Genomic DNA, 15,550 nt, shown 5'->3' on the forward strand with positions numbered 1-15,550 from the left:
ACCTTGGAATCTTTCTAGGAGCAAATCCGAGGTTGGTCAAGACTTGGAAGCCTATTATTGAAAAAGTAGAGGAGAAGCTCAGTTTATGGAAATCTAAGGTACTTAACAATGCGGGAAAGTTGGTGCGCATCAAAGCCATATGAAATAGTCTGCCGGTATATTATTTAAGCTAACATAAGATGCCAAAAGCTGTTGTAGAGAAACTGATTTCTTTATAGAGAGGGTTCTTGTGGAGTAAGGAGGATGGAAGAAATGGTATGACGCTGGTTAGATGGGAAGTGGTCCAAACTCCTAAAAAGTTAAGTGGGTTTGGGGTTGAAAATGCGATGCTTTGTAACACGGTACTCTTATTTAAGTGGTGATGGAGGTTTTCAAATGAGGAGTGTCCGTTGTGAAAGAAGATGATATGCTCATGTAATAACCTATCCCCTAATGAGCTATTATCCACACAGACATTACCTACAAGAGGGGATCCATCGAAGGATATCTGTCAGCCACAGATAAAGGAGCAACATATTAGAGACAATATGATAACTGGCTTGTCTATGGAGGTTGGTGATGGCAAGAGAACTCACTTTTGGGAAGGTGTCTGGCTAAGTTGTGGTCCGTTGAAGAATAGGTTTTCAAGGCTCTTCTCGGTTTCAACTAAAAAATGATCGGTCATAAGGGCTTGTGGGTTTTAGGATGGGTTAGAGTGGATTTGGAGTTTTCAATGGACGTGTGAGCTATTCCAATGGGAGTTGAAACTTGTGAATCAATTTCATGACACTTTGAGGCCAGTTAAACATGTTTTTGACAGAGAGAATATAGTTGTCTAGAAGTTTGACAGGCAAGGTGTATTTTTTACTAACTCTTTTTTGCAGGTACTACAATTGGATACATTTCTGGATGATGTAACAAGCTATAACTTCACTAAGACTATTTGAAAAGGCTTACTCCCTCCAAGAGTAGAGCTGTTTGTCTGGTTTGTCTTGATAGGCAGGGTGAATACAAAAAGAAGGTTGTGTCGACTCGAAATTATTAATCAGTGGTGATAATGTGTGTGTATTATGTAATAAGGATGTTGAATATGTTTACCACTTATTTCTTAGTTTTAAATTTACTTGGCAGGTGTGGTACGCTTGGTTACTTGATTTTGGCAGACAATGGTCCTTTTCAGGTACTTTGAAGGAACACTTTCAAAGTTGGCTAGGTGTTACAAGTAGGAAGGATGAGCATAAGAAGTGGTTCATAAGTTTCTTTGCAGTTGTTTGGAACGTCTAGTTGGAAAGGAACAGAAGGTTATTTCAGAATACTTAAAAATGTGTTGGAGAAATCATCAACATGACTCTACTTAATTACAAGGAGTGGAGGTGCGAGGATCCATTTTTTTGTTGATGGCAATGTTAGAGATGACATTGGAATAAATTTTTGTTTTGAAAATTACTAGGTGATTACAATAGGTGTTGTTTTATTGTTTTTCTGGCTTGTTCACTTCACTTTTCTGTTGAGCTTCTTTGTTTCAAAAAAAAGTGTATAGATTTTTGCTTTTGATAAGCATTCTAATTAACTATAGTTAGCACTGAGCACATATAGAACATATATGGTTATTCGTTAACAAGGAAGATGTCTTTATATGAGATTTTTATGTTGATACAACTTTGGGTTTCATTAAGTAAAACATCTTTGGTGCCTTAGTTTTTCCATTTAGATATAGCAGTTCTTTATTTATTGTGCTATTATTTGGTTGCCACTTATTCTTAGTGTATGTGTTTAACTTTTGTTTATTTTCATGTCTTTCTATAAGATTGTAATCATTTATGAAAACATTTCAAGATATTGCTGAATCTAAATCAAGTTAAGGATAATGTGGCAATGCTCCACAATTTTCTATTATCAAAGTGTGGTGATAAAGTACCTGCTTTCTCTGACAATGTGTCACATACTTAGTTAGGCTTTGTGAAGTTGTTAGTTGAAGCTTAAGTGATATTTTGTTTAGATTATGTTAGAGTTAATCTTAGTTATTATCAGATAGAAGTTTTGAACTAGGTTACTACTATCTTTTTTAGTTTATCTCTATATACCATGGATATTTTGGACCATTATATTTTTCTTTTGAAATATTATGATTATTTACAGATACTATGCCTAATTTGTTCTGTATTTTATTTTATTATTTATAATGATTTTTAGAATGTACAAAAGTACATCTTAAAGTGTAATATTTTGAATAACAGTATGCAAAGTAAAACAAAAAAAATAAAAAAAGAACTACCCAAATTAGCCATAATTAAATTATAGAAAAAGTCCAAAATTATCGCAAAAAATTTAGGTGAAATTGTCAAGTTAGCAACGGAAGTAGTGTAACTAAATAGCCCACTAATAACATTGGCTAAAATCAAGTGAAATATGAACATCGCAATATCAAGATATAACAAGCACTACTAGGGCCAACACTACTCCAATATGAACAACTATACTATAGATCATTAGTAGAATAGCAGTAGAAGATTTACTGATCAGATAAACACAATAACTCGCACTGAGAAAATTTGTCTCATTTAATCTTCAGTGCAGTTTGGACTAAGATTTTCAATGAAGAGAGTAGAGCATAGTCAAAAAATTGTATAAGTTCAATTGGTAAATATATAATTACTCAATAAATTGCATGAGATGTTTTTGCAGATAAACAATTACTTGGACAAAAAGTTAAAATGAAAAAAATACTAGAAACCTAATATTCATGTAATTAATAAAAAGCATAAGGATAATTAAGCATCCCACAATCTGAATCATTCTCAATCTGCCATTTTAGTTTCAAGAGCCACAAGAGGAAAATCAACTAGTCCAGAACTCATCTCAGATTGTGGATTATTTGTAGATGCACTAATAGAGGCATCAAAACCAAGACTTGATGTTTTTTCTTAACTAGTCAAAGTAGATTTAGCTGCTATAGTTGGTGTTATTTTACCTCCAATGTCCCTTCCTGATTCTATTTTTTACTGATTTTTATTAGTATTATATCTTTTGTGCTGATCATAAATTAAGTATAATTTTTTGTTACCATATTATAAAAATAACATAGTTTGAAAATTCAATATATAATGAGCCAAATCATTATATAATAAAATTCTGGATCTAGACATAGTTCTAAGATGATGTACCTTAGAAACATGTTAAGGTAGCTGCTATTATTCATTTCCATATCATCAGCTAATGAATTATTAAGTATTCTACCAGGATTTTTAGGATAATTTTTGATGTAATGTCTTGGCGCACCGCAATTTTAACACTTTCTCTGTTACTTATATTTTGTGTTTTTTATGGGAGCTCCCGTACTTTTCACCACCAATAAATTAATAATGTAGTCATCGTCTAAATTACCATTTTGTGGATTTTCAACTTGCTTTTTGAGTTTTGTAATTGTATTGACAACATCATCCATTACTTCAGCAAAATTACTAGAGTTTTATGCAACATCCATTAACTTAGAACACTCAGCACCAAACACACCCAAATAAAACTTGAGTACCTTATCAAAATTACTTGGATAATCTACAATTGACTTGATAAAACCATTATTGGTATTCTTTGTCCTTTGCTTGCATACTAAGTGTTTTGGAATAATTTCAACATGTTGATACTTTAAGCATCTAAATATGTGCCTGTAGAAAATTTTTTTATTTTTGAACCACATACATTCACAATGAAGTATCCCTTCAACTCTATTAAACTCAACCACATGCTCAATCTTTGGCATCCCAAAACTATTACGCTTGAAAAATAGTTTTTTAGCACCCTAACTTACCAAGTCTACATTCATAGCACAAGCATCCTTGATTTCCTTCCCGACCTCAGAAAAAATATTACGAGTGAAAGTCTTTACAGCAAAACCTTCAAGTGCCAACAAAGGAGTCACAAGTACTGGATCAGTATATTTACTATTGAACTATGAAAATCTTTATTATTCTTGTAATGCCTAATAATAGTCTCTATGTTATTGATGAATTTAAAAAAGGTGTCTTTCTTTCTCACATATGCCTCTATTAGAGAGTTAATCCCTTCACATTAGGATGCTGTCCCAATTTGTCCAAAAAATTGGTTCCTCAAATGTGCGAGAGCCCATAAATATCTCAACTCATAAGTTTGGTCGGCCCAATAGTTACTTGATAAGTTATACTTCTCCACCATGTGTCTCTGCTTGACCTCAAACTCTTCAACACTCGCATTAACATATATCAACTCCTTGAAGTCATTTAGAAATCCATAGTTCTTAACTTTCTCACATGCATTCCTATGTAAATGCCATGCATATAATCGATATATTGCATAGGGATAGACTTGTTTAATGACTTCTCTCATTGAAAGATGTTTATCGGTAACAACCAACCTAGGGTGTTTATTCCCTATTATTTCCAAAAAGGTTTGCAAGAGCCACTTGTATAAACTAATATCCTCATTAAGAAAAAGAAGACCACATCCAAATATGATAGTCTGCCCATGATGATTGCTACCAGAAAATATAAGTAATTTATTGTAGACGTTCCTATTGTAAGTCGAAGCAAATGTCAACACATTCCCAAAATACTCATAATCAATATGGCTAGTCCTATCAGCCCAAAATAATTTTTCTAATCGATTAACGTTACTTAATGTATACTTTCCAAAGAAATAAGAATCATCTCCAGCTTTACCTCTCAGGTAGCTTATTGCAGCATTAGCATCACTACCCTTCACCTTTTTCTTCCTATGTTGAGTAATGAGGTTGTACATATCTTTTTGGTTGAATGACAAGCTTACATATCCATCTTTTTGAACAGTCAAGTATCCCAATATGTGATAGCTCCTGATGCTTATGTCTTGCAAATTTTTTACCTGAACTTTATCTGCATCACTCAATATGCAATACTCATGCATAATGTTAACGTTGAGTGGATCCACCAAATCATGAGAATGCTCTTCGTAAAAAGAAATAACCTTTTATTTAGATATTTTTCTATCCACTCTTACACGAATTTTTGCAAGGCACCTACTTCGAGTTAGGGGTCAATGATCCTTGATTCTTTTGTCCTTTTCAACCTCTTCCTTTCTTGAGCTCTCCTGATTGTAAACAATGTGGTGCATTATTACACGACTATCGCTAACATATTACATGACTATCGCTAACATGTCTAACTTTATCAAACCTCACAGCGAAACCGTGTATCATTGCATAAGTCATGTAAAATCAATAGACAACATCCTCATCTGCAAACTCAAGTTGCATGATATCTTCTCATGAAAACTCTACTATTCTCTTAACTTAATGTTTATCTTCATCAACATCTGAATCATCGTCAAAAAACTCTTCTTCTTTCTCTTGAAAATTCCTCATCGGAATGTGTTCTAAAAAAATTCTATTTGACGGTTTCATTTCCAAAAATAAGCACATATCTATATTTTATAAAAATACTAACAAAACACCACACAATTAACATTTCACAAATATAAACTAGAACCGCCACTACTAATTCACATAAAACTACCTTCTAAGCATCTACTCCATGCCTATCACAATATCTCTTTTCAAGATTTCCACACTCAATTTATTAACACTTATTACAAACTTATCCAATAATTTATCAATTAACTCACCTAGTATTATTCATTCATATCACCTAATATCCACCTAATTCACTTGTCATCATTGCACCGTGTCATATGCTCCCATGTCTTTTGATTTTTCTTCTAACTGCCAATAACCAACTAATATTTTTCTTCTTTAAAATTTTTTTTATCTACTGTAACAACATAAACTATATATGTTTCTCTTGACATTCTCTTAACTGAAATACATATAAGCTTAATCAAGTAGGAATAAAGTTTCCAATAATAAATCAAATATTAATAAATAAATATGATATATAATTCACATTCAAAAGAAATAAAACACTGTATATAAATAAAGAGAATGAGAAAAAGAAAGAAAACATAAATAATTAAGATAGAGCATATCATATGGCATATGAGGTTGATTATATTCTACACTTTAGGCATACATGTCTATTTGGAGCTTTATATATTTTGAAGAATAGTAAATTGTGCTCTCTGAAATCCTTGGAAACCAAAGCTAACAAACCAAATAGTCCAATTATGCTACTTCTTGATCTATTTCCTTTTTTGTTATATAGTATTTATGGACCGACACCATTTAGATTTAACCATTTTGTACTTAGTATAAATATCTCAAACATCAATTTTACAACAACCTTCATTGCGACAAATTTAAAAAAATATAGCACCAATTAATTAGTTAACTTTACCTGTGACGCAGTGATGCTTGAGACTTGAAGAGTTGATCACTAAGGAGATTTTCTTTGGTAATATTAATTTATTTATGAATTAGCTTTTCAACCTCTTCAATTGGCCATTGAACCAATCTCTTTCCACTTTTATCAAGCCAAATTTACCTTGGATTTAACTACAACGAACATAGCAAACTTAAGCAACAACCATATTACCTAAATAACTTAGAGTTAATTAATTACACTTTACCTTTTGAAATTTATATCTTATACATTTTATTTCTTAAACATCAAAAGATATACAAATCATTTTTATATTCTTTTATACATATCCATTTGACATAAAATAAGTGTACTATATTCATTAAAATATTTGATTATATTCTTATCATATAATGAGAAGGGATTTGAGAGAATCCTAACATATATCAGAAAAAGTATTCTCAATTCTCAAATTGTAACAACCACTATATTGTAGATTTTCTTGTTGTGGTATCTATCTTTATCAACCTGTAAAAGATATAGCATATACAATCATCAAATTTTAGCACATAAATAAATTAAATATATCTATTACTTTATTTTTATTCAATTATTTATTATTAAACATCCTTTTAGAAACCCAAAACAATCATCATTCATATTAGACCTTGCATTGTCTTTTTATTTCAATTCATTGCACTTAGTACTTCTAAATAAAAATTAAAGATACTTTTATTCCAATTACCTATTTGCATTCCAATTAACTTAATTTAAAATAAAATTAAAGTACATAAAACAAAGAAAAAGATAGAATAAAGACCTAATCTCAAAAGTAAAGAGGTTGTAGGGAGAGTTGTGATAACAACAGTAACAACTACTGCGACGGGACTTCAACAATGTCGTTAAGAGATGATCTACAGTATAAAGAGAGACAGAGTGAGAGGGTAGAAGATAGCGACAACGTCAACGCTGCTTATCACGACAGTGGCAATGATGCTTGGGAGGACAATGAAGCTATGAGAAGAAAAAAGAAGGACAGAGTGATAATGTGCTTGAAGTAACATGATTTCAAAAGTGTTTTTTTAAGAAAAAACAATTTGGGGAAAAAAGAAAATTTGATTATTAATAGTTTAAATAATCACCATTTTAAATAATAACTTAATTACAAAATAGCCCTAATATGGTTAAAGTATTAACTCTAATTGAATAAACTCAAGTTACAAGTATAGTCAGTTATCAGATTAAGATATAATCCAATTAGAAAATGACACATCATAGAAAGTAAGTTCCATGTTATTTTAAGGAGGGTGGTTTAGAATTCACCTTAAAATATATACTTCTGGCTAGTTTTTGCATTATTTTTTCAAGTTGGATGTTACAAATATGACAAATGCTAATAATTCCAAAAATAAAAGTAGGAAATGCAGCTTTCTTAGAAAATGATCTCCTTTAATTTTAATTTATAGATGTTCCGGACCTGATGTACGGGCCTTCACTGACCCATTACAGCGTGACCCGACTGGGCCCATCATCCAAACCATTATGATATCCTCAGGATTCTAACAACCTCGCTAATCTTTGACAAAGTGGGACTTCTATATCGAAAGATAAGATAATTTAAGCCACATATAAAAAGAAAGTTCAATCGCTCTCTCACGTACAATCAATTCTACCTTATACACATATTCTCTACCTTTCTATCTCTTTGACTTGGGCGTTAGAGTGCCTTTACAGTCACCCATCAATCGCTCCAAAGACCCATCCACCATTCTGCCGGACCAATAGGTACCAGATCCACCACTCATCCAACAAGCGATTCCTAATACCTTCAGGTAATAACTGACCAATACATCACCAGTACAATATATAACTTTTCTAATTCTAAATGAGAAAGAAAGAAATATCAATCCAAGCGAGATCTAATAAGTGAAAATGTGTATATTCATATTCTTTCACACATTACTTTCTGCCGTTGTCTCTGTTGACTATTCGGTATTCACTGTATATGTATAGTGAGAATATGCACATTTCCACTCTACTATGAGGATCTACAATTTTTACATTCGTCTGTCTTCTCTGTCTAATGTCTTTTTTTTCTTTTGGTCTGGGCCTAAAGTCACTAAAGGAAATCAGATTAGAAAGACCTGCTCTGGTTCCACAACACACGCTAAAGCCATGCTCTAAACGAAGACAATGAAACGGTTGAAGAGCCATGGTGACCTCCATTACATGGTATCTAAAGCCACTTTCACAGCTCCTGCGGATGCTTTGGAACCTCAATTGTGACCATGGATGTTCAGTGATGACTCGTCTGTGCTTTCCGTTCGTCGTAGCTTGGAACGGTTCTCCTGGGCTCGTCGCCTTATGTTGTGGAACTGTCCCTTAAATCCAAGGTAGAGAGAGCAATCTCGAGGGCGGATATCTCTGCTGCTCCAATTTCAAATGCAAGCTGGCCTGCATCTTGTCTCTGATTCTCCATGTGAATCTGCGGTTCTTTCCTTATTCTATTTCTCTCAATTTGATGACTCGTTGAGCTTCCTTGAATGGTTAAGGATGGGTGGTTGAAACTAGTATTGACAGTGCATCCCTAGTAAGTTTGTGAGCATCTTCCCCGAAGCCCCGATGTAAGCTGCTTTCCTTGATTTGTCTGATGCTCAACTGTGGTTAAAGCCTGCACCCAACCTGCAAATGGATTCAATCTGATCCTGCTTGCTAGATGAGCCTCTTTCCCAAGTATGTCCTGTATCGAATTAGGCAGGTTCCCAGGCCAATTCCTATCCACCTTTCGCTCAGCTTCTATTGCGGCCGCCATGTGTGCAAATTGGTTTCCCTCTCTGGGGGTCCAGGTAAGTCCATAATTCTCTACTTCTTTCATCCAGTCTAGAATATCTCTTAGAATGGGTTCTGCTTCGCCTCCTATGTTGTTTGATTTTAGAGCTTGTACCATGAGAAGGCTATCTGATTCAATTAAAATTTTACTTAAGCTAAGATTTCTGGCTAAGATGACCGCATTTCTAATTGCTATTGCCTCTGCTGTTAGGGCTGATCTTGCCATGATTCTGTTTATAGCACCCATGAGGAGTCTCCCCTATTATCTCTGATCATTGTTGCTATTGCTCCTTCTCCTGAATTGCAGTTGAAGGCTGCATCAACATTGGCCTTGATCCACTTCCCTGGTGGTAGCTTCTAAGTAGTTGCTCTCCTTTTCTTTGACATGTTAGTATTTGTTGCTATTTGTTCCTCTTTGGTTGCTGTTCTAAATTCTTTCTCCATTACAATTTCTCGTCTGATTGTAGTTTTAGGGTCGACAGCTAAATTCTGAAAGTAAGTTCTGTTTCTCGTTTTCCATATCTCCCAACATAAATAAGCAAGTTTATTGATTATTATATCCTGATTATTGTCCTGGTCTGCTCTAATTTTTCTCACATTCATAAGAAACCAATTTTCAAAAGTAGAGATACTTTCTATTTATTGACTGAGTTAGCATTGAGCCCCAAACCAGGCTGCCCTGGTCCAGGGACATAGCAAAAGGGTATGTTCTGTAGTTTCAATGCTCTCATTACAAATAAGGCATATGGGATTCCTTGTGAGTTTTCTTCTGAATAGGTTGGCCTTACTGGCAGTGATGGACCCAGAAAAATTTAGTTGTGGGGGCAAAAAAATAATAAAATTTAGGTAGAGATATATTTTTTATTTTTCACAATATCTAATAAGTTAAGAACTAATGTATCATGACTTTGGGTTTTATTTAAGAGGGTCAATGAATTACTACACACACGAAATAAAATTCAAACTCCCAACACTTGTTTAAGCGGATGATTAAGCTAATCACTCGACCAATCCAAATTTATTTAGACATATTTAAAATTTTAAATTAGAACTATCTATACATATTGATGTACAGATAAGAATTAAAAATATACACACAATCACTTATTATAGTATTTAAAATAATAAAAAGATAATTTCACTCAGTATAATATTTAAAATAATAAAAAAATAATTTACAATGACTTTTTTTATTTTTAATATGACTAAATATTATTTTTCTATATATACTCTAAAATAATTATTTTATTTTTTATTATCTCATATTTAATTATAAAATCTATTTATTATAATAAATCAAATTTAACAATATAATTATTATTATGTGTTAAGTTTATAAAATATTTTTTTAACATAAAATACAAAAAAATATTTATATTTTATTTTAGATAAATATAATATAATAAAAGGCATATATATATATATAGGTATGTATTAGTTTTTTTTTTAAATTCTGTGGGGGCAAATGTCCCCTCCTCCTTCAATGTAGGTCCGTGCCTGCTTACTGATATGATATTCTGAGCCGTCATCCACATAAACATTTTTATTTTCTGTGGTACCTGAAGCTTCCAAATTTCTGCCCACACCTCCTTGTCTTCTCCACTTGTTGATGGTGCATTCAGATTTTGTTTGGTCTCTTCCTTCCTAGTAGCATGATATCCCATCCTAACCGAGTAGCATCCATCTGACTTATGCGGCCATTTTAGAGTGTCCTCTCTATCCATTAAGCTTATCGGAGTTCTGAGAATCATGTTGGCTATATCACTCGGAAAAATTCTTTTGATCTTTACTTTGTCCCAACCTTCTCCTTGTTTTATCAGCTCTTCCATACGCTTACCTCCTTATTTCTCTCTCTGAAAATCCTCCCTATGCCATATACCCAGGAATCCTCCCAAATATTGATAGCTCTGCCGTTACCAACCATCTGCTTTCCCTTCCTTCTTAAGAAATCTCTCCCTTGAATGATGCTTTTCCATACCCTGCTCCTTCCTTTACTCTCGCCTCCTAAAAGCTTTCACTTGGAAAATAAATGGCTTTGATTATTTTAACCCAAGTTGCCTCTGGTTCTTTTAAAATTCTCCATGCCTGCTTTGCCAAAAGGGCTAGATTTTGATGTTGAAAATCTTTGAAGCCTAAGCCCCCTTTTCTTTTGCTTTCACAAATCTTCCTCCAACTTCTCCAATGGATGCTAGAATCCTTATTATTTGAATTCTACTATAATTTTGTAGCATTGGCACTTAGTTTTCTGTAGATACCTTTAGGAAATAAAACCATATTCATAGCATAGGTCGAAATGCCTTGAACCACTGATTTAATTTGGGGGGTTCTTTCCCTGCTTGATTGAGTAAATTTTGTTTCCATCCTTTCAGTTTGCTCATTACCCTCTCTTCCATCCAAGCTAAGGCTTTGCTCTTCGATCTCTCCCAATCCGCTGGTAAACCCAAATATTTGTCCGGGTTGTCCCATTAGCTCATGCCCATAATCTCCTCTATGTCCACTCTAGCTTGTAAGGCCACTTGCTTGCCGGACGTGATACCTAACTTCTGTAGGTTTATTTTCTGCCTTGATGCCTCCGTATATTGGCTGAGAATAGAAATAATCTGGTTTGCCTCCTCGACATTTTCTTCAGCCAAAATAATGCAATTGTCTGCAGAAAGAAGGTGTGTGAGTGTAAGTGCCGATGGCGATATCTTAAATCCTTTGATCCTTCCCTGCTCTTGTGCTTCTTTCATCAAAATAGTTAGGACTTTTGCTGTTAGGATGAACAAGTAAGGTCATACCGGTCTCCCTGTCTGAGTCCTCTACTATGAATGATTTTTCTTTATAGAACCCCATTCACTTTAAAACGGTAGGATGTTGAGGTGATGCACTCCATAACGAATTTATCCGGTTCGGATGAAATCCAAAGGCTTTTAGTACCGATTCAATAAAATCCCACTCGATTCGGTCATATGCTTTATTCATGTTGAGCTTAATCGCCATATTCTCCGACCCTCCGCTTCTTCTTTTTTCCAACCTATGATATACTTCTTGTATGATTATTGTGTTGTCTTGGATGAGCCTGTTACTCACAGACACACTTTGGATAGGTGAGACAATGTCATTGAGTATATTTTTCACCCTCTTCACCAAAATCTTGGTAATTACTTTATAGATGAAATTGCAACAGCTAATAGGTCTCACCTGATTGAGATTTCTGGTTTCTTCACCTTAGGAATGAGCACAACCGTGGTTTCGTTTATGTCATTATGGATCTTTTCATTTTCAAAAAAATCTCTCACCACTGTAACTAAATCCTCCTTAACTACCTTCCAGTGACTTTGAAAAAACTTTCCATTTAAACCATCTGGGTCCGTGGCTTTGAGGCCTCCCATGCTGAAGACAGCTTCTCTTACTTCTTTTTTCGCTACCTCTCTTGTGAGTTCCTTATTCATCTCCTGTGTTAATCTTTTTGGAACTTTTTAGATGCATTGATGAACTCCTTCTCTTATGAACTTAGTGAACAGGTTGGAGAAGTAATCTTCTATCATTTTCATTATGACTGAACTGTTGGTCACCTAGTTTTCATTGCTGTCCTTTATTCTCTCAAGCCTATTTCTATCCCTTCTTTGCAGAGTTGTGGCATGCAAGAAGGTCGTTTTGCTATCATCCCATTTTAATCATTTGAGTCTTGATCTCTGGCCCCAATATTTCTTTTCTTGCTTCCATAGTTGTTCTATCTTCTTCTTGATGGTCTGCGACAATTCCTATTGCTGCTCGGTCATGCTTGAGTTTTGGAGCTTTTGAAGTTCATTCTCTACTATTTCCCTGTCAGCTTTAGCAAAATTTCTCCTGCTCCAACTTTTGAGCTCCTTTTTACAGTTTTCTGTTCTCACTATCAAGTTCTTCCATTTGTTTCCTTCTCTTGCGCATCTATTCCAGCCCCTTCTAACTACTTCTTTGAATTGCCAGTGATCTTCCCAATATACTTCATACTTCAAATATCTTGGGCATTTTTCCTTCGGCTCTAGAGTGAAAACAAGCGGGCAATGGTCTGAGCTTATAGTTGGCTAGTTTCTAACCTAGCATGTTGATAGATAAGCCTCCATTTCCAGTTTGCTAGGCCGCGGTCAATCCTTTCCTTAGTAATAAAGCCATGCCTTGGGTTGCTAAACCAGGTGCATTGCCCCCCTTTCAGTTCCAAATCCATGAGATAGTTGGCGTCAATGAAGTTTTGAAGTCAACCATTTGACTGCTTGGTTTGGGGTGTAGACCTTCTTTTCCGTCTTGGCTAATAATATCATTGAAATTCCCGATAAATAGCTGTGGTATTTTCTCACTGTCTCAGTTTTCAACCATTTCCTTCCATAGAAGCCTTCTTTGAGCAAATTTCGGACTGTCATATATAAATTTACATTTTTATTTGTTGCCTTTCCTGTCATCAATATCAGTAGTAATAAAATTATGGACCAAGAGTAAACATCAAGATCAATACTTTTATTCCAAAATAAACAGAGGCCTCTGAACAAGCCCTGGAGTTCAACATTAAAGTAGTTAGTAAACTTGAGTTTCTTCTTAATGCTCCTAATACATTTCTCCTTAGCTTTGGTTTCCATTAAGAACACTACGGTCGGCTTTATCTATTTGCACAAATTTCTTAGTTCCGAAACTATCGCAGGTGCCCCAACCACCGACAGTTCCAGCTTAAGATGGTCATGGCTGAGAGTGGGGCATGGTAAGACCCGCCTTCTCAACCATCATTTGGTTGTTGCCAATGCTTCCAGATTATTGTGTCATTCTTTTCTTTGCTTCCATGGCTTCATTCACTTGTGTTCTTCATTTCTTGCTGCTGCTCTTTTCTTCTTCTTCTATTGCATCTCTCTGGCTACCATTTTCTATTAGTATTTGGTCTGCTCCCTCCCACTTCCTTTTGAGATTTAGTCTGGCCTTGATGTTCTGTGCTAGTTCTAGTTCCCAATCTTCTGTCATGTTCTTATTCTCATAGTCTTCCTCTTCTTCATCTCCCTCTTCCTCAAGTAATTCAATGAAGTACATCTCGCCTGTTACAAAGTTATAGATTTAGGTTTCTGTTTCGCTGCTGCCTTTTAGCTTCTTTTCCTGCTTTTCTCTTAATTTCTAGCAGCTCTTATATTTTCCAACATCCTGTGTCTTCCTTCTGTTTTCCTCTTCAGCCTCTTCTTTTCCTTTTCCCCATCTTGCTAATAAAATCTGATGTATAATAGGGGCCTTGGATTGACATTCATCGCTTCTTTTTCTAACATACCCAATCTGTTGTTACAGAGGTCAACCACGTTGATGTTTTGATCCATCTTGAAATTTTCTGGTTTGTGGTTTGGAATCTCTCCTTGGGTGTCCAAGTTTCCCTTCATGGTCAAGCCCACATGATTTTCTTCTCCCTTTCCTTCATATTCAGCCTCTTTTGTTTTGGGCATGTTTCATGTTGGCCCAAATGCTTCTCCCTTCTTTTTTCCACTAGGTTCTGTAGAATGTTCCCTAGTTCCTTTACGATGTCTTTTCCTCTGTCAATAGCTTTTTCTTCCTCTTCATTCTGATTTTCCTCGCTTACCTCTCCCTTTTCTTTCACCGTATCTTCCAGAGATTCCGCTGTTATTCTCATCTCTCCACAATGCTTTCAGTCTTTCAGTCTCCTTTTCTCCCGCAAATCCTTTCTTCTTTGACCTTTGATGTTTACTTTTGGATTCACCTACTCTACTACTTTCTGTACACTTATTTTCACTCTCCATATTATGATCGTGTTCTCCACGCGCTCTTTCTTCCACCTCATGCCTTCTGAATTTTCTTCTTTGTTCATCCTCGTCCCTCTACTAAAAACTGCTTTAACTGGGTTCATTCCTAACCCTGGTTCATATCTGGGTCTCAGAGGATCCCAGCTAGCCATTGCCAACTCATTTTTGCATTCTTTTTTCCATGTCCTATGATACCGCATCTTAAGCAGTAGCAATCTTGGAGTCTTTCATACTTGAATTTTATCCATGTGTTTGGTTGTTCTTCTCTAGTCAGTCAGAAACCTGCTCTTAGTCTTACGAAGGTTCTGATAAAGACATTTTCCCTTTTCGGATCCTCCACTTCAACCACTCCTCCTAGCATATTGCCAATTGTTTATGCGATTTTTCTTTCCATGTATTCCAAAGGAACTCCATAAGCTCGTAACTAACTTCATAAATGGTTGTATTTTACCCCCATAATTGCAGGTTAAGGAGGTGCCCTTTGACACACCAAGTCCCCCCTTGAGAATTTGCAGCCCTCTTCTCTGGTCCTGAAGCTATCTAGTAGTTTGTTCCTTCCTACTTCAGAAATGAAGATATCCTCCGAATTCCTCTAGATGCTGATAAGTGCATTCTTGCTTGCTTTGAAGCTGATTTCTTTATCTGTTATTATTTTACCCACTAAGTTGATGCAATCTTTTCTATATTCCTCCTTTTTCTTCTTGTTGATTGTGATGGTCATTCCTTCAA

General features: G+C 34.9%; 1 protein-coding gene across 1 annotated transcript; it reads right to left on the reverse strand.

Moving 5' to 3' along the window:
- Window positions 1–4,047: 4,047 nt before the first annotated feature.
- On the reverse strand, window positions 4,048–4,896 carry LOC107488725 (protein FAR1-RELATED SEQUENCE 5-like). Its single transcript, XM_016109497.1, has one exon. It carries the CDS (start codon window positions 4,894–4,896, stop codon window positions 4,048–4,050), a length of 849 nt encoding a protein of 282 aa, XP_015964983.1.
- Window positions 4,897–15,550: the final 10,654 nt, after the last annotated feature.

The sequence above is a fragment of the Arachis duranensis genome, chromosome 5 (assembly GCF_000817695.3).
Source record: "Arachis duranensis cultivar V14167 chromosome 5, aradu.V14167.gnm2.J7QH, whole genome shotgun sequence".
NCBI lineage: Eukaryota > Viridiplantae > Streptophyta > Magnoliopsida > Fabales > Fabaceae > Arachis > Arachis duranensis.

Excerpts from the sequence above, each read along its gene's own strand:
- LOC107488725 (XM_016109497.1), bottom strand. The coding sequence starts at position 4,896 with ATGCATGAGTATTGCATATTGAGTGATGCAGATAAAGTTCAGGTAAAA.